The following is a 23,751-nucleotide window of genomic DNA, read 5'->3' on the forward strand; positions in this document are numbered from 1 at the left end:
ATTGTGGATATTTGCAGTGTCCAACCAAAAAAGTGATGGACGAAAAACATGCTGCTGCTGAAGGGTTTGCGTTCGGTTACTGTACGTGCCTTCTGAGAAACGGAAAAAAGTTTGAAAAGTTCACACCTTGTGATTTTGGTACCGAATTTATCCTAGAAGAGGATGGTTGTGTTAAGCCCAGGCCATAAGAGTGTCATCAGAGTAATGCAACAGTTTTTAATGTTTTAAACTTTTTATTCTTCACACGATAGTTTAAATATCATTTGGTTATGAACAAATAACGCGTCTAGCTTTTTTTTGCACGAGAACATCAACTAACTATTTACACATCGCTACGATTAACAGATTATTTTTAACTGATTACAAAAACCCATGCCCGGCCGCCTCCGCCGGAATGTAACCTTCGTGACCGTCTCGGGTGCGCACAAAGAACCACTGTTTGTAGTTTTTCAGTCCCTTTTCCTGGTACTCTTTGCAGGCGAGCAGTGTGACCACGTCGCCCTTTTGCACGCTGACCGCCTCCGAACTGTAGCTGTCGGTGATGGCCAGCAGAGTCTGCCGGACGGCCGTCGTGGCCGAGGTTCGCAGGTTTGCACTTCCGTTCGTGGTCGTCTTGGCGGCGGCGGCGGTGTTGGAGTTACTATAGCTAACGTTGTTGACAGTCTTATGGTAGTGTCCCCCGTTGAGGACACTGCTGGCCGAGTGGCCACTTCCGCCGCTTCCGCTCTTCACCAGAATCTTGTGGTGGTGATGATGGTGGAACGGATTCTGCTGCTGGTGTTGTGGATTATGTTGCATCGGTTTGTGCAGCTGAATGTAGTCCCCGTTGGAGGGCAGTTTGTCCAACTGGTCCATGTTTAGCACCTTGTCCAGTTTGGCCGTGGCAGCTGCGGCCGCGGACTTGCCGTTGAGCACCTTGGGCGTGAGCTTGAGTTGAGCAAATTGTGACTGGGAATCGGCGGATTTGGGTTGGTTCGCTACGCGAAGGTACAGCGAGTCCAGGTTTTTCTCGCTGCTGCACGCTACCGAGGCCACGCTGCGACTGCTGGTTCCGTTACGTTTGAGGCGGGGAGTGCGACGACCCTCGGAACGGGTACCGGCTCCGGTGGCAGTGTTGCTGCCGCCGCGTAGCTGTTGGATTTCCTTCTCGCTGTCGGTGAGGTTACCACTGGGTCGTGGGAACACGTCCTTGTTTGACTCCCAGCACGGCGTTGGCTTGGAGGTTGAGCTTGATCTATAGAAAAAATGAGGGATTTAGTGACATGCATTGATAGTTTTTGACAATTAATTATTATTATTTTTTTTTGTTTAAATTCTGCATAGTTGGCAATCATTTTCAATTTTTATCCATTAAATTATTTTGAATTTTGAGGGACTTGTTTGACTTGAGGGCATTTTTTTGTTTTTGCTTTTTTGTACTACAGTCCAGATTCGATTATCCGAAAATCTTGAAAAAATTTCACTTCAAATAATCGAACCACAAAAAAATAATGTTTTTTTTTTCGCTGTTTTATTTTTGATTCCCGAACTTAAGTATGACTACCAAACTACACTGAAATAAAAAAAAAGTACCAAATTCCTAAATTCTAGGAATTTTGCCTCCTTTTCTTATTAAGTAATCCAAAAAACCCGATTACTAAATAAGGAAAGGAGCCAAAATTCCTAGAATTTAGGAATTTGGTACTTTTTTTTTATTTCAGTGTACCCTAAAGTGATTATGAATTCAAAACTCCTAGTTGGCCGCCAAAATAACATTGATGAAATATTGAAAAAAAAAAAAAAAAAAATGCATTATTTATTTTAAAAGGCATTCAACTGGAAACTTCGGATAATCGAAACAATCGAAAAAACTAACAGAATTTTTTTCCAAATAATGTCACAACTAGATTTAAGAAGATTATCTGCATTTACCAAAAGTTATTCAGTAGAACACCGGAGAAATTCGAAGCTAAATTAGATTTGTTTTGCTACGTAATTAGATCTCTGCGGTAAAGATGCTCTATTTCGGCAATTTTATTTGTTATTTTGGTCATGTCTGCAACATAACACCCTGCACCGTTTTTCTTAACAGTCAGAGATCAAAGACCTACCTTTGGTTTGGTGGCAGAATGCCCAGCGGCAGACACGTCTCGTACGCGACGTAGCCTTCCTCGGCGTGGGGCGTTTGTACGTACAGCCAGTTTTGGTTCTTGAACACGGCGTTGACGACCATCCCCAGCGGCAGCGGGATCTCGATCTGGTAGCTACCGGGCCGGGTTTGGTAGAGGGTAGCGGCCGCCGCGAGCACCACCGGAATGTTCCCGGGCGAGGACAGGGAACACTTGGAGAGGAATTCGTCGACGTTCTGGATTTCGTACCCGAACCGCTGGGAGGCGGACCGGTGGTACCGTTCGCGGCGGCGTCGATGCCGGTGGCGGTTCTTCGACGAGGACGGCTCCGACACGGTCGTGTAGAGGGATGGTTCTGAGTAGGTGTTTTTCAGGGACTTTTCCTTGAGCAGTTGCTGCTGTTCTTCCTGATTCAGGTTGATGATAATACTGTTGTTGTTGTTGAGCAGAATGTCGACGGTTTCGCTTTGGACGAGACTTGGATATACCAGGGTGCGTTCCTTTTTCTTGAGGCGATCGCTGTTCTTTCGATAGCTGCGATTGCTTTTACGATAAACACCATTATGATGGTGGTGGCCGTTGCTACCGTGATGCTCGGTCGAGGCCGGTGCCGAGGCTCCTCCGTTCGGGCCACCGTGAACTGCCTTGAGCTTCTCATTGTAGCCGTACTCGGTCAGATTGTTATCGCTGACGTACTTTTCGCTGAACAGTCGCTCCTTGCTGCGTGTGCGGGATTTCTTCCGGGCTGGGACTGCTGCGCCGTTGGACGATCCGGATGACGGTGCAGGTGGTGGTGGTACAGGTGCAACGGCTGTTGTCTTTACCGGAGATGCGCGCCGTGATTGGGAACTCGGTTGCAGATAATTCCCGTTGATTTGCGGTGGTCGCCGGTCGTTGGCAGACTGGTTTTGATGAAGTTGCTGCTGTTGAGACTGTTGTTGCTGCTGCTGTTCACGGAGGACCCACGTGAGTGATATCTTCGGCCTTCGGATGCTCAGGTTTTGACCCATATCACCGCAGACGACGGTGGTCGAGCTGGGGGTTGAGGTCGGTGGTTGTGGCTTTTCTGGGGTCGCAAGCTGGACTGCGGCTACACTTTGGTTCAGTTCTTCGATCTCTACGTAGACGTCCTGGTCCTGGTCGGGAGTGCGTGGTTGGTTGTTGTTCTGAGGCTGCTGGCTGGTGCTCGGCACAGGCTCGGGGGAGTTTCGGCCGGATTGCGGGTCTGCGGTAATCTTGCAATTACGTACCAAATCCGGACAAAATGCATCTTGGCCTGGCGGGGTAGAGAAATAGTAGAATCGGAACTGATAAAAGCTTGATAAATAGTCAATCTCAATAACTGCTGATTTATCCCTACGGGCAGTTAAAATTGGGTATTCTATGTGAGCTCAAATGATACCTGAAACATCCAAAGATTTCCTGGAGTTATACCTAGGTGTCTACCGCTATAACGAGCAAAAGGTCGTCAGATTTTGACCCTAGATCATATTGGTATAGCTTCAGTGAGTATGGTAGACTACTTTGTTGGTATATAGGGAAGTCCAAGGTCCTTCGGGAGTTCAATACCTTTTGGTCTACCACCGTAACAAGCAAGAAGTCGACTAATTTTGAACTAGGATCATATCTGTATTACTTCCGAAATTATGGTAGGCTACTTTGCTGATACAATGGGATGTAACACGATTGTTTTCTTCAAATAATAACTTAATTAATTACTCACTCAACAAGTACTCTTTGATCCGCTGACGCTGCTGGTGCTGCTGCTGCTGGTGTGCAATATTGTACCGATGCGTGGCTCTGCCCCGTTCCAACGTTACTGCACGTTGATAACCTTCTGCGCCGACGCCTCCTCCGTAAACTGCCGCCGGGCCACGCAACCGGTGTGCATTGCTTGACGCGTTGACCCCCGCGGACGAACTGCTACTGCTGCTTGTGCTAGACGATCGGGCTAACGGAATCGGGGGGTGGACCACCGCCGCCGGAACGACTCGATGCTGATAGTGGGCCCAGTACGGCGGGGGAGGTTCTGGCCTTATCTGGGTGGCCGATCGCGGTGGCAACACGGGCAGCAGTGGGAGGTTCAAATGACGCCGGGATGACGATGAAGATGCAGTTGTTGTCGTGGTGGCAGCAGCTGCTGCCGATGAGGACACGGGCTCGGAAGGCGACGATCCGGCTGCCGTTGAGGATGCTGCGCGAGGGTGGATGGCAGAATAGAAAAGAAAAGAAATAGTCATAAGTAATTGAATTCCCCTTTCATTAAGATAATCATCGCCAGTACGGATGGGGACGAAAATTGCTTTTGCACTCGCTACGCCGAGACTAAACCTCCCAGCCAGTGTCTTAGACAGAGTCTGGGCGGCGATGACGAGCAACGGAAGAAGAACGTACTGTACGGACAAAAGTGCAGCCTGACTGGCCATAACTTATCGAACGTTACGATAATCGATATCCCCCTCCCCTCCCCTCTAATGTTGCCAACGATGGTGTTTGTCAGCTGTTTTAGTGGCAATTTTTCCGATTGCTAATGGCAGGCCACACACGACAACCCATTTGGCGCATAAAAACACACACATGATGTCCGGAGGAGAGAGAGAGAGCATAAAGTCCTCCCCAGGAACCTGGTGAACCAGAAAGCAATGGTATCTCTTGGACTGTAAAGCAAACCGTGGGAGGTTCAGCTTGTTTTAGCAGTGCGTGAAATTAATGTGTTTAATTAATTTAGCTACCCGGTTCTTCTTCGGCCCAACTCCATTAGTCTAATGGGTACTGGAAGTTGTGATTAGCCCACGTTCCGTCCGGTAGCAACATTCGAGAGAGGGAGGGAGGCTGCGCTGTTAGGGTAGGTCGATCATTTATCGCAATGTAATTTCAATTATCCGTGCGAGGTTGGCGCACGCTCTAAACTGTGTGTTTTTACGATACCCCCGTGTGGAACAGCTGTTTCGATGGGCCAGCGTGATATCTGCAGGCGAGAAGGTGGAGGAGGTGGGGGAGAAGGTTCAATATTTATACACACATCATATTTATCTGGTGGGATTTCTTATCGGAGCGCGGTAATCGCATGGATAGCTCTAACCACTTCCCACCATGGTGTATAGCCTGCTCGGCGGAGCATAAATATTTGCAATCATCTTCGTGGGCTTTCTTTATCGTGTACCCCTTTATTATGCACACACACACAAACATGGCAGCATAAAGTTCAAAGGCACACAACATGATAGAAAGGTTGTTGATTTGCAAAAGGGCATCGTTTCCAGATAAATGCTGTGATTTAACTTTTGACAATCCTGAGATGCATGAAATGTTCACTTTTAACTCATATAAATAGTTTATTATTTTTATACTGATCAGAATTTTGCTAAACACATGTTGAGCAATTCTCTCAAGAATGAACAATTTTTTTTATTTTTTTTTGTTTTTGATTTTTATTTTGGGTGTGTGTAATTTTTTGTGACCAAAGAAGTCATTTTGAACCATTGGTTATCCATACAAGTCCCAGACAATATTGATTACCGTCTATACAAAAAGGCTTCTCGAATATTCAAGAAACTGCACAGCAAAAAATTGTGTAAATTTGGAAGGGGTAAATTTTGTAGGTTTAATATTACCTCTTTTATGATGTAATATTATTTCAAATTTAGACTGAAAAGTGGCATTACAATGAAAAAGAGTTTAATTTACACATTTTTAGAGGAATAATTACACCTTTTTCTGACATAAAAAATGTACTCATTTCCAGATGTAATATTACCATGATTTTTATTACTGTGTGTATCTTGAGAATGATCGATTAAGTGTCTTCGGCAAAGTTATAGGTTTTGCTTAGAAATTTTCAGAAAAAAATTACTCTTGAAAATAAGCTTTTTTCGAATGGTCAAAAAAAGTGAGTTGTCAACCATTTTCGAAAATTCTCATTTTTGGATTTATTTTAAATGACAAAAATTGCCATCCTTTGAGATATGGTACAAGTTGGTAAAAATTTGAAATGCTTTTTCAAAAATGCTGAAAAAAATCGAAAAAAAATTGACATTAGTTTTAGACCTAAAGTAAAATTTGCAATCAAAAAGTACATTAAATGAATTTTGATTTCGTGGACCGTGATTGAATTGATTTTTGTTGATCAATTCTTGAATAACATACTCATCTCTCTAAGACCAAACCACGCTTCTAGACTGGTTTCAATCACATTTGTTTAACCAACTTTGAATTCTTAAAAAGCATTGAAAAGAAGAACCAGTTTATTTTTTTACATACTTTGTTGCTGATAATTTTAGTTTGTATCAAAAAATGTGAAAACACTTTTAAAATCGAAGTGTATAAAACATTATGAAAAACAGCAAATAGGCAAAATATAATGATTTGAGGTTGTTGAAAATAACATTAAAAACAAAATCTACACACAGGGTGGCCACTCAAGTTGAAAAAGTCGAAAATTCTCCAAAATCAGCAACAAAAAAAAAAAAAACGAGAAAAAGTCGGAAATTTGTGAATTTTTGACCAAATAAAATCGAAAGTCGGAAAATTGCAAAAGTGACGAGAGTTGTTCGAAAAGCTTAGTGTGACGAAAATTTTCAAACCAATCGCACTCAATTCGTTTTGAACTCCCATTTAAAAAAAAAGAGCTTAATATCAAAGATGATCGTAAAATTATTATTCTGTTTAATTTTATTTACATCGCTTAAATATAAAAAAATAATTACTTTTTATTTTTTGACAGTACGAAAAAATGTTTAAAAGAATTGGGCTCTTCGAAAAATTGGATCTCTAATTGAAATTTTTTTTAAACAATAAGAAGTGACAACTTGATAATTAAACATTAATTTAAAAAAAATATTTATCAAAATCCGCAAAATTGGAAGGAAACCTGATAAAAAATATACATATTTTTCACTTTATTCTACATATTTAAATTATACTGGAAGAATAATAGCTGCCATAATATTTAAGCGTTTCTAGTCCAGACTCGATTATCCGAAGTTTTATTATCCGAAGTTCGATTATACGAAGGTTTGTATGGGACTTCGGATTATCGAATGACGAACAAAAAAATGTTTTTTCGTATTTTTTTGTTTTCTTACTTTTAACATTAAATTCGAGTTCTGCGACTCCATTTTAATCAAATTTGAATGATTGAATGCTTATAAAATTAAAAATTGCACCTTTTCAAAATTTCATTACGGTCATTTTGCCGCCATCTTGGATTTAATAATTATAAATCACAACAAGCTCAACAATCAAAAATTCGATTATCCGAAGTGAAATTTTGCCAAGGCCTTCAGATAATAGAGTCTGGACTGTATTGATAAAAAACACATAAAATCAAGAATAATAATTAAAGTTTCGGTACTTTTAACTATTTGCCATCCTTTTTCTATTCCAGTTTTACCCGAGTAATAAAAACTTTGGAAATTTTTAAAATGAATCTTGAAGTTTTATATTTCATGTTTCTATTTTTGTTGTTGAGTTTAAATTTTTATTAAAACTGTCAATAGCTTGATTTTATTTGAATTTAGATATTTTTTTTCGATGGTTGTTATCAAGGTTGTTATTGACATTTTAAATGTTTAGTCATTCTTTGGATAAGAAATGGTTATAATTTGAGGTTCTGGAAAAGTCGGAAATTCGAAAATAGGATTTGAGGATTGGATTTTAAACATTAATTGCTTTAAAAATATTACAAATTAATTAAAAGAACCATAAAACAAGAGAAGTAAAGTATTTCGTAAAAAATATATCTCAAAATCCTCCGAACACGGAAATATAAAATTCCCCAAAAAAAAAATCTGAGCAGTAGAGGGTTAACTTCATCAATCCTTCTTTCGTTTTCGGTTGTCGAGTTACACTAGCATCGCTCTCACGGAAGAACCTGCCCGAGTCCGGTATATTTGGTGTTTGTTGTAAAACACCACAATGAATGACCAGGCCAAACAGATAACCATAAATTGGTGTACAAAGAAAATGTTTTGGGTTGTAAATCGAGCTTTGGATCGAAAATTTGAGAACTTGGGGACACTGGCAGGGATGCCAGATACACAGATTTGTCTGTGTTTCACAGACATTTGAGCTCGTGTTAGACATTTTTTGAGGTACACAGACTTTTTAAAAACTTCATTAAATTGTTATTTTGTTAAAATATCAATCGAAACTTATTTCGTTAGTCTTCAAATGCTTAAAAACACAATTTTTGATAGATTTCTATGACTGTAAATTGATTTATTTGAATTTTAGACAAAGACACAAACATACACAGACTTTTTCACAGACATTTTAAAAAATCATGTGGCATCCCTGGACACTGGTGTTTATTTTTTTTTTGCTGCAGAAAATATTTTGAAATCACCTTGAACAAAAATATCTCTAACCATTTTTAATTGAAATTTTGGAATCAAATCAACTTTACCCCAGAGCCCCCTACCGTCTTCTAGAACAACCGAATAACAAATCGCGCGTTGACAAATCCCACCGATCGAACTGTGGAAAAGCAACAGACAAAAACAGACGACAACCCGGTAGCTGTTTCTGGTTGAAAATGCTACGATAATGGTCGCCACGTTTAGGAAGAGTCATTTATTATCCGCTCTGAATTAAGCCTTTTATAAAAGTCAAGAAGCCAGCTGTGTGCTATTCGAGCCTTTCGATTCTTGGTGCGATTTCAACGACGTGATAAGATCGTTGTTTTTTCAGCGTTTTGGTTATCGATAGTAGTAAATTCGATGATTTTATCTAAGCTTGTAACTTTGCGATTTATGCTCACGTGGTTTGAACACTGAATGTGTATAGAACTCGAATTGGCGTGGCGAAAGCAACCGGGTAAAGTAAGAATAGATAAAATACAGATGTTGATCGCTGGATCGGGGCAGGTTTGGCCTGCCATCAACCAGGTTTAGTTAATCGATAGTGACGTTAATATATTTTGAGCATGATAGAACCTGAATCTGATAGCTCAAGTTGTCTTAAGCTCCATACTTTGTAGCAGCGATAGCCTCGGACTTTGATCGGGTCAACGATCGCGGTGTGGCGGCTCAACGTAATATCGCGTGAACTATTTCTTTCTTCCCGCCCATTGAACAAGACGAAAGTCGAAAGTGACAAGTTTTGCTGGTCGCAGCTGCCAATTATAATGTAAAGCACGTGATTGTTTGCGCCGACGCGCGTGCGCAAGCTTCAAATTCTTCTCACGCGTTTCGCTTTCGCGCACTTATTAGCGCGATTATTTATTGTTATTGCTCTGTTTCCAGCCAACTTAAGGTAACTAGCTTGTTTTAAAAGAGATTTTCTTGGGATGCTGCGTCGGAAAGAAAAACAGAAGTTTCCTTCCCAATAGTAGCAATAATTTAGTGGAAACTCACCGCAAATTTAAGCTTCTTTCCTTTGTCATGTTAATTTTGTTTCTTAATTTAGTTTTTTTTTCAAAGCGGAAATGCGAAAGGGTTACCGTTTGCTGGCGAATTTTTAAACGGATGACTATCTTCATTAGGGTTGGTTTACATCACTTAGTCGGAGAGAGGGTGCACCGCGCCGCGAGTGCAAATTAGTTCCCGGTTTCGGAAGCTGAACCAACTGCATATTCATTTCACTGCCATAAGTATATGCAAAATATGAAAGAAAGGCCGGACTGTTGTGCAATGGGTTCACGGGGGCAGAAACTGCTTTAGTTGGTGAGAGATTTCATAATTTTGTGATTTATGAGGCTTGCTGTGGAAATTATTTAAATTATTAAATCAAATATTAAAACATATTTCAGTTATTGTTTAATTCTATCGTAATATTGGTTGTTATATTTTCATGAAAAAATAACAAAAAGTTTTGTATTGCATTTTTACATTTGAATATCAAAAATGTAGATATTATCTTTGCTAGGGTTCAACTACCTCTTCCTTTATTAACAAGATTAATGGCTTGTTCAAATCCAATTGTGTTCTACACCCAGTTATTGCTTCTAATCCAGATAATTAATGCTTGGGTATTGTTTTCACCTCCAACTCTGGAAGAACCGCATGATAAGAAAACAATTTTCGCTCGACTGTTAATAATTTATTTATAAATGAGTACGCGGTCCTTGGACCATAACATTGCATAACAATATTACAGTCGGCTCTTCTTCTCCGCAAGCCGGCATATAAACGTCTACATTTTTCCAGCTCACACAACCAACCTGCGCCGCGATACGAATCGTCGGGGCCGGTCTTTGTTTTTCCCATCCCCGACTGGTTTGGCCCACCTCTGCAAAGGATCCAAAAGCCTTCGCTCCACGCAAGAAATATACCGACATGGCACGCAACGATGGGTTCGCAGATCTTTCACGTTTGTGGCGTTCACCTGTCTCTGCGCCGCAACGTCCCAGTTGACCACGCACAGTGCCCACGCGGGTAACCTCTCCGGGGCTCGGTCAAAGAGACGCTTCTCCGTTCCGTGCCGGTAGTTCACCAGGCAGCGACGGTGGTTGACCGCGCAGAATCACTCATTTTTCATGCACATACTAATCACGTGGCAGGTCACTAGAATCTACCACCCGTTGGATGGGGTAGCTTTGGGAAGTTGATCAACAAGGAGAATCAATTTCGTGGTTCTCAATATTGTTTGTCTTATTCATCTTCCAGTGAATTGAAAAAAAAGCTTTACTCTCTTCTATTTCAAGATCACCACTGCCCATGTTCGCATAATTGTCCCATATGCAAAAACAGCAAGCTGAGAAAAACGCATTTGAAGTTTGTCCCACACATAAGGTTACGTGTTAAGTTTTCGCCAAAAAACTGGATTTTCTCCTGATTTTTAGAACAAAGTGCTGGATGTTATAGGCTTTTCTGAAAGAGCACACGATTTTGAACCAAACTGCATCATTAACTCAAAAACGATGAAAATGCATATGGGACATTTATGCGATCATGGGCAGACCAGGTCGGGAAATAAATGTATGCTTGAATTTTAAAAAGTGCAACTTTTGGCCTGGTTGAATATTATTCGGACTGTTTTTTTTGGGATTTTTTTTTCACTTCTAGAAAATTGTTAGGTATACTTACTATTGATTTCTAATTTGCTTACCGTTAAATTTTGAAAACTGTGATGCAAAAAAAAGGAATTTTTGGACCACCCTATTTCGGATAGGACCATCCTAATCTCCAAACAAAAAATACGGATCTCATTATTACGGCCAAGGAACTACCATACCAAATTTGAACCAAATTTGAGAATATTCAAAAATTATCAAAAATCGGGATTTTACAAAAGGATAGAACTTGATGAAAAAAATGTCTGTTCAATTCCTGGTTAAAAACTTGAACTAAATTAAACTTTTTTTTATAAAAAAATCAACATTTTGCCATTTTGTTTCAAGGCTTATTCAAAAAATATTTCATAGATTTTATCTAGTTGCATGAAAATAAAAGTAATTTAGGTTTTTTTGGAAATGATTTTAAAAAATCTAAAAAAACAGGGAAGGGTTAGTTTTTTCAGTTAGTAAAAAAAATAAGAAAAACCTTTGGATTGATCAACAACTTCCGTCATATGATATTCAAAACAAAATCAATTATGCTTAAAAGTAAATCAATGAAAAGGTTGAGTTTCGATAGATTTACTGTTTTTGCTTTCCTCACCTCAATGATTAAAGGCTATAAAATCACTCGAAAAATGAACTTTTTTATTCGACCTCGTAGACCTTAGGGGAGCTGGGGGTAAGACGGCCAGGCGGGGTAAGACGGCCACCCCACTGTTTTAATAAGTATACTAATTAATATTACTAAAATGTTTAGCAATACTGTTCCTCATGCTAAATAATGCATATGGAGTCACCTTTGCCAAAAATATTGTTTGAAATAGTATAAAAATAGCTCAAAATAAAGAAATAATTTTTGAACTTGAAACTGGATGTAATTTTCATGGATTACAACTTAGGCATTTTTGTTAGATAACAATATGTTTTCCTGTCTTCAAATATTTTTTCATGTTAAATTGAAGTTTTCCCTAGATTTTGTCCCTTGAAAAAGTTTAAAAAATGCGATGAGCTATTTACAAAAAATGTTTTAAAAAAATAATTTATTTGGGGGCAAGACGGCCACCTCCTCCGGGGGTAAGACGGCCACCCGTAATTTGTGGATTTTATTTGATATAGGTTATATTTTTGACGGTTTTTGACTATTAAGACATATTTGTAGATAAAGAAAAAGCATTTTCGATAAAACTATATCCATTTTTAATCAAAATGCTGTTAACTACCGTTTCGACAACATTCTTTACTGTGATATAGCAACACTCATTGAATAGTATGAAATCCTATCAAACTTTTCATAAAAATCGCGAATTTAATATTGTTTACATAATTTTGATTTACTTATTCTAATCGAAATACACATACTAATTATTTTGCATCAAATTGTGTTTGTTTTGTAGTAAAAATGCACAGTTTTTCATAAAATGTGGTCGCAATAATATGAAATTCACTGAGCCAAAATATTAAATTTTTTATACAGCATTTTCCTTCACATTTGAAACCTTATTTTTTTCAACCAAAATTGTTATGATGTTCAGAGAAGTCTGTTCAACCAACCATGTAGGTATTTGGGTAGATTTAGCAAAGTTATTAAGTAAATTTATAGCACTGGCCGTCTTACCCCACTTGGGTGGCCGTCTTACCCCGCGTATTTCATATATACACGATTTCAATTATTTTTTTTAAATTGCTGAAAAGTATTGAAAATTGGTTTTTAGACCAACTAATTTATGTTATTTCTATAATGGATTAGTAGTAGAACAATATGTACGTAATTTGAGATCAAAATAATCTGTTGTGTAAATTTTATTAGACTTCTCCCTTAGGGTGGCCGTCTTACCCCCATCTCCCCTACGTATACCTATCGTCTAAGAATCAAATTTTGAACAAATGTCTGGGCATGTGTATGTCTGTAAGTCCGTGGACCGAAAAATATGCACACGTTTATCTCCGGACTGGCTGAACCGATTTAGACCGTTTTGGTCTCATTCGACCCGTCTTAGGGTCCCACAAGAGCCTAGTTAATCTTATGAAGTTTAGAAAAGAACTTCAAAAGTTATGCTAAAAAAACGATTTTAGCTAAACTTCGGAAGATTTTACAATTTACGAAAAGGTGTTTTTTGTAAAAAAAAACCCGTCATGCTTTATATTGTTAGAAAGGTATTTGAAAGACCTTTCCAACACATTCTAAAGATTGAAGATCTGACAACCCCATCAAAAGTTATGAGCACTTAAGTGTTATTTAGACACTTTTTTGAGGCCGGATCTCAAATATTTTGATGAAAAAGTTGTCCGAATCTATCATGCGATCGTTGGATAGGTAATCAAAAGACCTTTCCAACGAGCCCAAAAGATTGAAGATCTGATAACCCTACAATAAATTATATGTACTTTAGTGTTTTTAATACACTTTTTTTAGGCCGGATCTCAGATATTTTGATAAAAATAAGTGTTATTTATACACTTTTTTGAGGCTGTGTAGTGTATTCAATTTATGAATGCGAGGAAGGCACCAACCACCTAAAGGTGGATTAAGTAACGTTTTTTTTGTAATATTTGTTTCAACTATTTAAAAAAAACACGGGTCCAATCACCAGCACAGTCCATTTGCTGGTTGATTTTTGCTGATTTTAACAATCATTTTGCTGTTCCAGCAATTTTTTTACCAGAGCCGAGCTGGATTAGCTTAAATTTGGCCATTTCAGTGATGAGTTCTTTTGGATTTTTATTTAAGTTTCAGCAAGATTTATCATGATTTTGAGATGAAAATCCTTTCCGTGTATAAATTCAATGAATTGGGTTTGAGGAATCTGGGGATGGTTCATTCTGACTAAAAATTTTTTGGAAATGTTTTGATTTTGACATCTAAATATTTGTTTTTAAAAACAGATTTATTTCATTAGTATGTGGTATTGGATTCCCTAATTCCTTATTCTCAGGGGTAATTTCTACCGATTCAGTTCAAATCCACCCTTTTCTACAGTACCTTCAGCGATCACCGGGGTCATTATCTAATCGAGCTCGGTCGGGCCGCCGCAAAGGAAAAACAGTTCTCCCAACCCCTCGGAAGGGCACTCTCTGTACATTTTCTTGGACGTCCAATCAGAGCCAGGGGCGACGCGCAGCCACCTTCGATCGTCGATCGTACAAAGCGATACTTTTTGTGTACAATTTGTTGCGCGCGATTCCGCCCAACAGAGAGGTGATTTTTGCGCAATTTAAATCCAAACGTGGCATGGACGCGCTTAGAGGGCCAATTCCGGGAACGCGCAAGGGCTCAAAGGCCATCGTCATCATCGGTTGAGGATCGATTGATGCGAAAGGGAGTGAGCTGTGTGCACTACCGGAATATCGAGGGCAGTCATTACGGGTAACGGTTTTCTGGGGGGGAGAGGAAAATTGCCAGTTGGCAGCGACAGATTGATTGTGGCGTGACATTGTTGCAAAAGCCTACTTTATGGAATTGTTTTGTTCAGATTAATGTTATGTAAAAAGAATGCAAAATATGGCATTTTAGATGGTTCATGAATTTGATTGCCTCATTGCGGGCGCACATTCCTCGAGTGGCAGCAAATCGTGCTTGAAAATAAGTCAGATAATGCGGTCTAGCCGGGCTCAACGGCTCAAACCGCTGCTGCCGCCGCTGACCAAGATCGAAGAAATACCGAGAAACCCAACGACGCCATCTGGGCCTGAGCGGGCAGAGATCCAGCGGCAACCAACTGTCGTACATAAATATTTTTGCCTTCCCCCGAACGCATGCTAATGATGGCCAGAACCCCATGGGCCATGCTGCTGCCGCCGCCGCCGCTGCCTGAATGGCACACATGATGATGAGGACGTTTGACCAGACAAGTGGATATTCCCGCCGCCCTCAAAGATTTAATCCACCAATACAACCTGCTTGAACACACACAGCTGCTGGACCCGGGGTCAGTTTCGATATCGTCCACTTACATCTCCGCGGACCAGGCCCCGGCCGTTTTTTTTTTCGGTACACCTGAGAAAGTTGATCCATGGATGATGGCATATGGCCAATACACACGGCATCCGAGACCAGACCCAGGCACGCACAACGACGATGCAGATTGCCAATTCAAATTACGACCATCGTCTGGCATGCACCTTTTGCATCTAATGCGAAAAACATAAATCTGACGTTTTTGAACGACGACGAGACATCCCCGCAGCACAGCTTCCAGGTGCACACACCACCATCAGGTCGAGATTAAATTTGAATTTGTGAATCCCCCCCTCTCTTTCAGTTTGATGCTTTTTCTACTTCTTCTCCCTACCGGCGGCCCCCTCTCAGGACTCGATGTCTACTCGACGTCCATTCCGCTAGATCTTTAATGGAATTCAATTAAACATCGTCTAATGGCCCCGGACCCGGTCGGTCGGTCGGCCGGTCATCGGTCCCAATAACCCGACCCCCGACTTGACCGGATGGGTTCTGCGGAATATGACGGAGATTCGCAAACGATGCCGATTTGCCGTGTCCAGACGCACTTCTCTCTCCCAGGGATTGGGTCATTGGTCAACAACTCGGACTCGGTTTGCTGGACAGCTGGTCTCGGATAAGTGGATTTAGAGGGGCGATTTTAGGTCAATTAGTTATTTCGAGAGAGAGACGTGTGCACCAGGTGGAATGTGGCCGACTCCGAGTTGGACATTCATAATGGGTGAAGTGCTATCAAAGTGCGGTTTTGATGTGACCAAAAGTGTGGCTGATTGCAGATAAGACATTCGAAATGACGCCTAATGAGACGTATGTGCTTTTAGGAATGGAAAGCAGTATGAATCGTACTATGAAGATTTCAGATAAACTGCTAACCGATAACGTCATGATTCGAAATCCGGACACTTAGTTGCATAACAATTTTTTTTAGCTTAAAAAAAAAATCATGTAATAAGTTGGAAATGTAGAAATATCATCAGGATGTAGTATAAACAGTCAGTTTTAAGAGAAGGCATGCAAAATATGTTTATTCTAACAATTTTTCATCAGAATTTTAAAATTAAAATGAGTTGTTGTGCTTCGAATCCCGGACACTGAAAAAGCTGATTCGAAATCCAGACACTTTTGCTTCGAATTCAAGACACCCGATTTTGCTTATGAATCGCACACATTTGGACTGAAATGTTAGTGAATGACATTCTTCAAGTCTCAAATAAGCTGTTAACATAAAAAAAAAATCAATATTTTGTATAAAAATTTGCTAGAATTTAAGGAAATCAAAACCATAAATGTCTGTTTTGCCTTCCCAGTGCTTCAGATGCCTGTGAAATATTTCAGTGAAATGTTTCAAATGTTTGGTAAACTTATAATTTTATTTTATTTTATTGTTTTGGCATTAACTACAGTGTTCAAACAAACTTTAAATGAAAGTTGATGTTAAAATTCATCAAATAACACATTTGGTTGGTTGGTTTCATATAATTGTACCATAATTCACAAAAAATATTCGCTAAGCTTAAAATAAAATTTAACAAAATAATACTAAAAGCATTGACATCTCCATCATCAATCCTCCACTCAGGTGACTCAGGTGACATGAATTGATTGACTTTAAAGTGCCCTGCTGGAACTCGGTCGAATGTCGTCTCAAATTCCTCGACAATCCAGAGACATCATCAAACAAAGTCGCGCGCGCACGTCACGTTTAAATTCCCCAATTGAAATTGAATCGTTTACGTTGAGCACTCAATTTAGCGGCTTTTTTTGTTGCTTTTATTTTTTTGGGCTTGATGTCTCCCTTCTACATACAGAACCTGTAGCAGCAGCAGCAGTAAATCAGGTGAAATGAAGGAATGGGGAATTTCAATCCGGATTTTCATTTCTGGAGTAAGTTAAGGTAAATTAACCGCGAAACCGAGTCGGGGCGGAACCACAAAATACAAAATAAACATCAGCTCATAGGTCCGAAAGTGGTCAAGAAGAAACAGAAACAAAAAAAGAGTCACAAGAAGATTCGCGACGACGCGTTTAACATTTTTGACGAAATCGGAGCTGACAAAGTCTCAAATAACCGCTCCCCTCCCCAACCCAGTTGTGCGTGCGTGCGTCAAAGTGACGACGATTTGGCGAAAAAGTGGGACCCTCAATTTTGCGGTCAGTGCGTTTTGTTGACCATCGACGCGCGAAAAACCGCCTTCAAAAGGTTTCGGTCAGCGGTGCCGACAGCAAGGAAAATTGTATGAAAAGATGAAAAAGAGCAATAGGACCGCGATAATAGTTGAACCGTTTAAGGTTGGCAAACCACGTCTTTTTTTGGTTCGTGTTTGGCTGACGTGACTTTAATTTTGCTGAAAGAAATAACGTTGGGGAGATCTTTGGTGCTTTTTAAGCGATTTGAGCTGGTTTCGAAATTGCAATATTTCATCTTAAATTTATACTCATTTTTGCAGAATATACCACCAGCTTTATTATATTTTTCGAAAATTTGCGATAATATTTATTTCATATTTTTTTCTTGTGGGACATTTATATTCTTCAAAAATAAATGTTTTTCCCTTTTGCTTTGCCTATTCGATTATCCGAAGTACGAGCAAAATTTCTAATTCTTCTCAAATGTGACTGCAAACAATAATTTTCAAGATCAGCCATACAAAAAGTGATGTGCCGTAATATATGGAAGTGTGGGCAGTGCTAGAGGCAGTGTAATAAAATAAAGAAACTCAGTCAGTTTTATCAAACAAACTTTTCTAATTTTAAAAACTTAGAAAATTTTAAAATAGTTTTGTTTTTTTTTTGTTTTTTTTTTTGACACAAAAAAGTCGCAACCTGTTCGAGATTGAAAGGACAAAAAATAAAAATTAATGATACAAACAAACTCAAATCAATTAACGAAATAAATGATATTTATTGGTGACAGTCAGACGATAAAAATAAGTAACTTTGCCAATTTTGATCCAAATCGGTTTTCAATAGCAACCCTTAAACCTTAACCGATTTGGCTCCAAATTGGCACAGGAACTATTTTTTAACCTCAAAAATAGGGATATTTCCTAAGATCTTTCAAAATTTTATTTTTTTTTCTTGTCAACCTAATGACTCATCGAAACACAGTTAATTTATTTTTCTCGATGTATTGCATGTGGGTAATTCTCTACCAACTCACACGAAATCGGGAAAAATTGCCCCGACCCCTCTTCGATTTGCGTGAAACTTTGTTCTAAGGGGTAACTTTTGTCCCTGATCACGAATCCGAGGTCCGTTTTTTGATATCTCGTGACGGAGGGGCGGTACGACCCCTTCCATTTTTGAACATGCGAAAAAAGAGGTGTTTTTCAATAATTTGCAGCCTGAAACGGTGATGAGATAGAAATTTGGTGTCAAAGGGACTTTTATGTAAAATTAGACGCCCGATTTAATGGCGTACTCAGAATTCCGAAAAAAACGTATTTTTCATCGAAAAAAACACTATGAAAGTTTTAAAAATTCTCCCATTTTCCGTTACTCGACTGTAAAAAAATTTGGAACATGTCATTTTATGGGAAATTTAATGTACTTTTCGAATCTACATTGTCCCAGAAGGGTCATTTTTTCATTTAGAACAAAATTTTTCATTTTAAAATTTCGTATTTTTTCTAACTTTGCAGGGTTATTTTTTAGAGTGTAACAATGTTCTACAAAGTTGTAGAGCAGACAATTACAAAAATTTTGATATATAGACATAAGGGGTTTGCTTATAAACATCACAAGTTATCGCGATTTTACGAAAAAAAGTTTTGAAAAAGTTACTTTTTGCGTTTCTCTTTGTTTCGTCGTCCGTGTCTGTCGCGGGTGACCATGAACGGCCATGATCGATGACGACCAACTTTTTCAAAACTTTTTTTCGTAAAATCGCGATAACTCGTGATGTTTATAAGCAAACCCCTTATGTCTATATATCAAAATTTTTGTTATTGTCTGCTCTACAACTTTGTAGAACATTGTTACACTCTAAAAAATAACCCTGCAAAGTTAGAAAAAACACGAAATTTTAAAATGAAAAATTTTGTTCTAAATGAAAAAATGACCCTTCTGGGACAATGTAGATTCGAAAAGTACATTAAATTTCCCATAAAATGACATGTTCCAAAATTTTTTACAGTCGAGTAACGGAAAATGGGAGAATTTTAAAAACTTTTTTAGAGTTTTTTTTCGATGAAAAATACGTTTTTTTGGAATTCTGAGTACGCCATCAAATCGGGCGTCTAATTTTACATAAAAGTCCCTTTGACACCAAATTTCTATCTCATCACCGTTTCAGGCTGCAAATTATTGAAAAACACCTCTTTTTTCGCATGTTCAAAAATGGAAGGGGTCGTACCGCCCCTCCGTCACGAGATATCAAAAAACGGACCTCGGATTCGTGATCAGAGACAAAAGTTACCCCTTAGGACAAAGTTTCACGCAAATCGAAGAGGGGTCGGGGCAACTGCTGTGTGAGTTGGCGGAGAATTACCCATGTACATTTTTTAAATCTTGTTTTCTAAATTTTGAATGGGGCTTTATTGCCCATCAGGTTACGTACTAGGAGTGCGTAAAAAGTGGGATTTTAACGAATTTTCTTGAATAAAGTAGTTTTTTTGTAGAAGTTTGCTGAAAGTTTGCTTGCTTTGGGACCAGACTGTATCATTACCTCAAAAGTGTTAAATTTGGACATTTATGCGAAAATGGGCAGCTAAGCACCATATTATTTTTTTGGTGAAGACATTTTTTTTACTATGATTTTTAAATCGTTTAACACCTAAACTCCCAAGCTTGAGAAAAAAAGGAGAATTTGTATGGAAATTCCCCCATTTTCTCGAGCTTGGGAGTTTAGGTGTTAATATGAACAGCTACCAAATTGCATTAAGCCGAGATGGGGAATGGATGCTTTTGTAATTAGGATTTTTTTTAAATGTATCATTCAAAAACAAATACTTAAAAAAAACATTTCTCTAGTTTTTAGTTCAATCAGGTGCTAATGCCATTTTTCTATTTGCAAACTATTTATTATTGGGTAATTCTCTACTAACTCACACGAAATCGGGAAAAGTTGCCCCTCTTCGATTTGCGTGAAACTTTGTCCTAAGGGGTAACTTTTGCCCCTGATCACGAATCCGAGGTCCGTTTTTTGATATCTCGTGAACATGCGAAAAAAGAGGTGTTTTTCAATAATTTGCAGCCTGTAACGGTGATGAGATAGACATTTGGTGTCAAAGAGAATTTTATGTAAATTTGGACGGCCGGCGTACTCAAAATTAAAAAAAAAAGTATATTGCATCGTTAAAAAAACACTAAAAAAGTTTAAAAAACACCATTTTTTGTTACACCACTGTAATTTTTTTTGGAACATTTACTACTTTTCGAATCTACATTAACCCAGAAGGGTATTTTTTTCATTTAGAACAAAATTATTCATTTTGAAATTTCGTGTTTTTCTAACTTTGCAGAGTTATTTTTTAGAGTGTAACAATGTTCTACAAAGTTGTAGAGCAGACAATTACAAAAACTTTAATATATAAACATGCTTGCAACCATCACGAGTTATCGCAATTTTACGAAAAAAAGTTTTAAAAACTTTTCTAGTGTTTTTTCGATGAAAAATATGTTTTTTTTTTCGGAATTTTGAGTACGCCATCAAATCGGGCGTCTAAATTCACATAAAAGTCTCATTGGCACCAAATTTCTATCTCATCACCGTTTCAAACTGCAAATTATTGAAAAACAAATTTTTTTTGCATATTCAAAAAATGAAGGGGTCGTACCACCCCTCCGTCCAGGAACAAAAATATAAATTTTGTAATTATTGATTATCCGAGTATAATATATTATCAATACCTATTTGTCAATCATAAAAAAAGTAAATCTTTCCCTGTTCCTGAGGGGAACACCCTTGAAGAGTATCGGGGCCGGCATTTACAAAGCGGATTCAGTGGCAATTTCATTCTCAACTTAATGTTAACATGTTAAGGTTAATGTTAACATTCCATAGGTCGCCTCCCTAAGGTGTTGTGATAAGGTCCAGTTTGTGACGATACACTACCTTCCCTTTACTAAGCAATCGAATCCAGAAGAGAAACGATCACCAGTTGTGTTGGTCCGAGCCGGGATTTGAACCCTGATCTGCCGCTTACTAGGCGGGAGCGTTACCACTAGGCTACGTGGCTCGGTCTGAAACTATTTTGTCAATCATGGTACTCGTGAAACAAATTAAAATTGTGGATTATTTTTTTTTTAAATATGCAAAAATAAGTGAGCACTAAATTATTGCTGAAAATGCAAATTTTCATTGAAAACGCTCGTACAATCCATTTAAAACTATTTAGAATACGTTATATTTTTGTAGTTTTAATCAAATAAAGCACTTTTGGGATTTTTACCAATTTTTAATTTTTCCTGCTGATCGAAACAATATTTTCAGGAATACTTGATATCTGGCTTGAATTTAGATTTGAAGTTCAATAAAATGATTAAAGTATTGATAATGAGACATTGAAAACAAATATAAAAAAAAAACCAAACAAGAAATATGTTGGCACGGAAAAAATAATGTATTTACCTCTTGCACCAATGTTGGTCAATACAAATTTTCGCCAAAAGCGCCTGCTCTTGACGGTCCTTTGTGGACAACTAGTTTAGAGAAGTTCTCGTTCCATCGTTTCGAGTTCTATTTGCAACCTGTCGCAGATCTTATTTTCCTTACATTCTTTTTTTTTCCTACACGTTATTTGCTCTGTTTCTTCACGGGAATTAACGTACACTAACGATGGTGTTCACACCCGGGGGCTTGATGTTTTTATATTATTCTTTTCCAGAATGGCACCAACCAAAACATCATCGTCAAGGGACGATTTCGTCACGCTTCACTTATTTTCGCGCGCGCTCCAAGTCGCCCTCTACCTTCGTTGTTCTTGTGTTTTGAATATTTCTTCCCGGTGTTCTATACGCCCAGGCACTTCCCCGACCGCCAAGATCCGCCGCGTCCACCGTCGGATGGTAATTTCATGCTTCAAATCAAACTTGATTCACTTATCGACCGGTTGCGATCAGCCTTTTCTCGAAAACCTTTTTTTTCAGTTTTGCAATTCTTCACTTTCTTGAACCCCGCGCGACCGAAGGTATTGTTGTGTAGAATTTTAGAACCCTTTTTGGAATTCTTCGGCAACCTCGAGAAATTCCAACGACAAGACACACTTCCGTAGATCCTCCCCTCCTTCGAAAGATGTCGACGACGACCTTCGCGTTCCAATCCCGGTGTGAACCCGCGGACGACACGACCTGAACACAACTTGTACGACGACGACGACAAACAACGGAAGCGCGGCTAAGCTCGGCTTAATCCACCATCCACCCGCTACAACGGACGGCTCAAGACAGACTGAAAACTGATTTCGACGACGACGAGGACGGATTTGTCTGGCAAGGGACAGGGGCAAGTGTGGTGACGGCGATGATGCTGAGACCAAAACATAACTCGGGTGGGTCGTGCAGGTCTTCTCCAGTCTTCTCAGCTCAGGTCGTATAGTACGGAGAGAGAGAGAGAGCGCGCGGCGTAGTGGGATGCTGAACAGGTGTGTGGTGGATTAGTCGTCGGGCTGAGAAGCATAGGTCTCGAGTGGGATTTCAGGGAGTTATGTTGGCGGTTCATGGAGGATTGTTGGGATGGCCATTTTTAACGAGTAGATCTTTAAGCTTGAAAATCTAAATAAATTTAAATCAATATTTAAAATCAGACCAATAGTTTCTAAGATATCGTCAGTTGAAAATTAGGATAATTAGGTAAGACTTAGAGATCACAATTGCATCGATTCGAATTTATTGTGAAGCTGCATCTAAGAAACTAATTGCCCGATTTTCAAAGTTCCAGAGAAAAAATTATAGGACATTTTCACAGCTTTTCAAAACATTTTTTTCTGAAATGCATTTTTTTCAAAAATATTTTCTCAGAAAACCGAAAAATTTAAAATTTATACTTTAAAAAATCTATAAATTGAAAACGGTACATTTGATTTTGCCTTAAAAAATATTTTTAAAAATTTTGTTGGTCTAAACTTTCGATATTTTCCAAAAAAAAAAATAAAAAAAATTCAAAAAATTATATTCCAAACCAAATTTTCTTTTTTAAGTCCCATCTAACTTATAAAAAAATGGAAAATTTAAAAATTTGTATTCTGAGAATTCAAGTCATAAAAAGTATTTTTTCATGTACCTATTTTTTCTAAAAGCTCATTCCTTCTCAAGATACTGAAGTTTGTAAATTTCCCGGAAATTCCAGAAATTCAAGCGGAAGTAGTGGTGTAATGTTACCCTCCAGCTTACACCTCCAGATTTAAAAGAATACTAGTCCCCCTATAAGCCAAAAATCCATAAAACTGGAAATTTAACGATAATTTTGATTGAAAACAGTCAAATTTGTGTTCTAATTGAATAATACATGCGAAAAAATTAGGAAATCTGGTTAAAAAATAAAATTGAATATTATTTGAAATTTTTTCTAAAATTCTAAGAACCTGGAGGGGGAAGAATGAAATATCTGAAAAAGGATTGTGCAGGAAGAAATAATGCGAGAAATTACAGTTTGAAGTTGAGGGTGAGAGTTAGAGGGTAAATATTAAATAAAGAAAGAATTATTGTGGGATTATGTTGATTTATCCTATGATTAAAAAAAAAGTGCTATG

At 38.5% G+C, this 23,751-nt stretch overlaps 1 protein-coding gene across 2 annotated transcripts in view; it reads right to left on the reverse strand.

Moving 5' to 3' along the window:
* Positions 1-213: 213 nt before the first annotated feature.
* The window catches only part of LOC120422851 (putative uncharacterized protein DDB_G0277255), a 60,413-nt gene continuing 36,875 nt past the window's right edge, over positions 214-23,751 (reverse strand). Inside the window, exons 1-4 of one of the 2 annotated variants that reach the window (XM_052710058.1) lie at positions 4,393-4,567; positions 3,832-4,302; positions 2,091-3,384; positions 214-1,234 (exon numbers count right to left, since the gene is read on the reverse strand). In XM_052710058.1, coding sequence (XP_052566018.1) covers positions 361-1,234; positions 2,091-3,384; positions 3,832-4,302; positions 4,393-4,534 — 2,781 coding nt within the window. In that variant the 5' untranslated portion in view covers positions 4,535-4,567 and the 3' untranslated portion in view covers positions 214-360. Of the gene's footprint in view, positions 1,235-2,090; positions 3,385-3,831; positions 4,303-4,392; positions 4,568-23,751 lie in introns of those variants that run through there. The other variant, XM_039586398.2, reaches the window with a different exon arrangement.

The sequence above is a fragment of the Culex pipiens genome, chromosome 3 (genome assembly GCF_016801865.2).
Source record: "Culex pipiens pallens isolate TS chromosome 3, TS_CPP_V2, whole genome shotgun sequence".
In the NCBI taxonomy this organism is placed as follows: domain Eukaryota; kingdom Metazoa; phylum Arthropoda; class Insecta; order Diptera; family Culicidae; genus Culex; species Culex pipiens.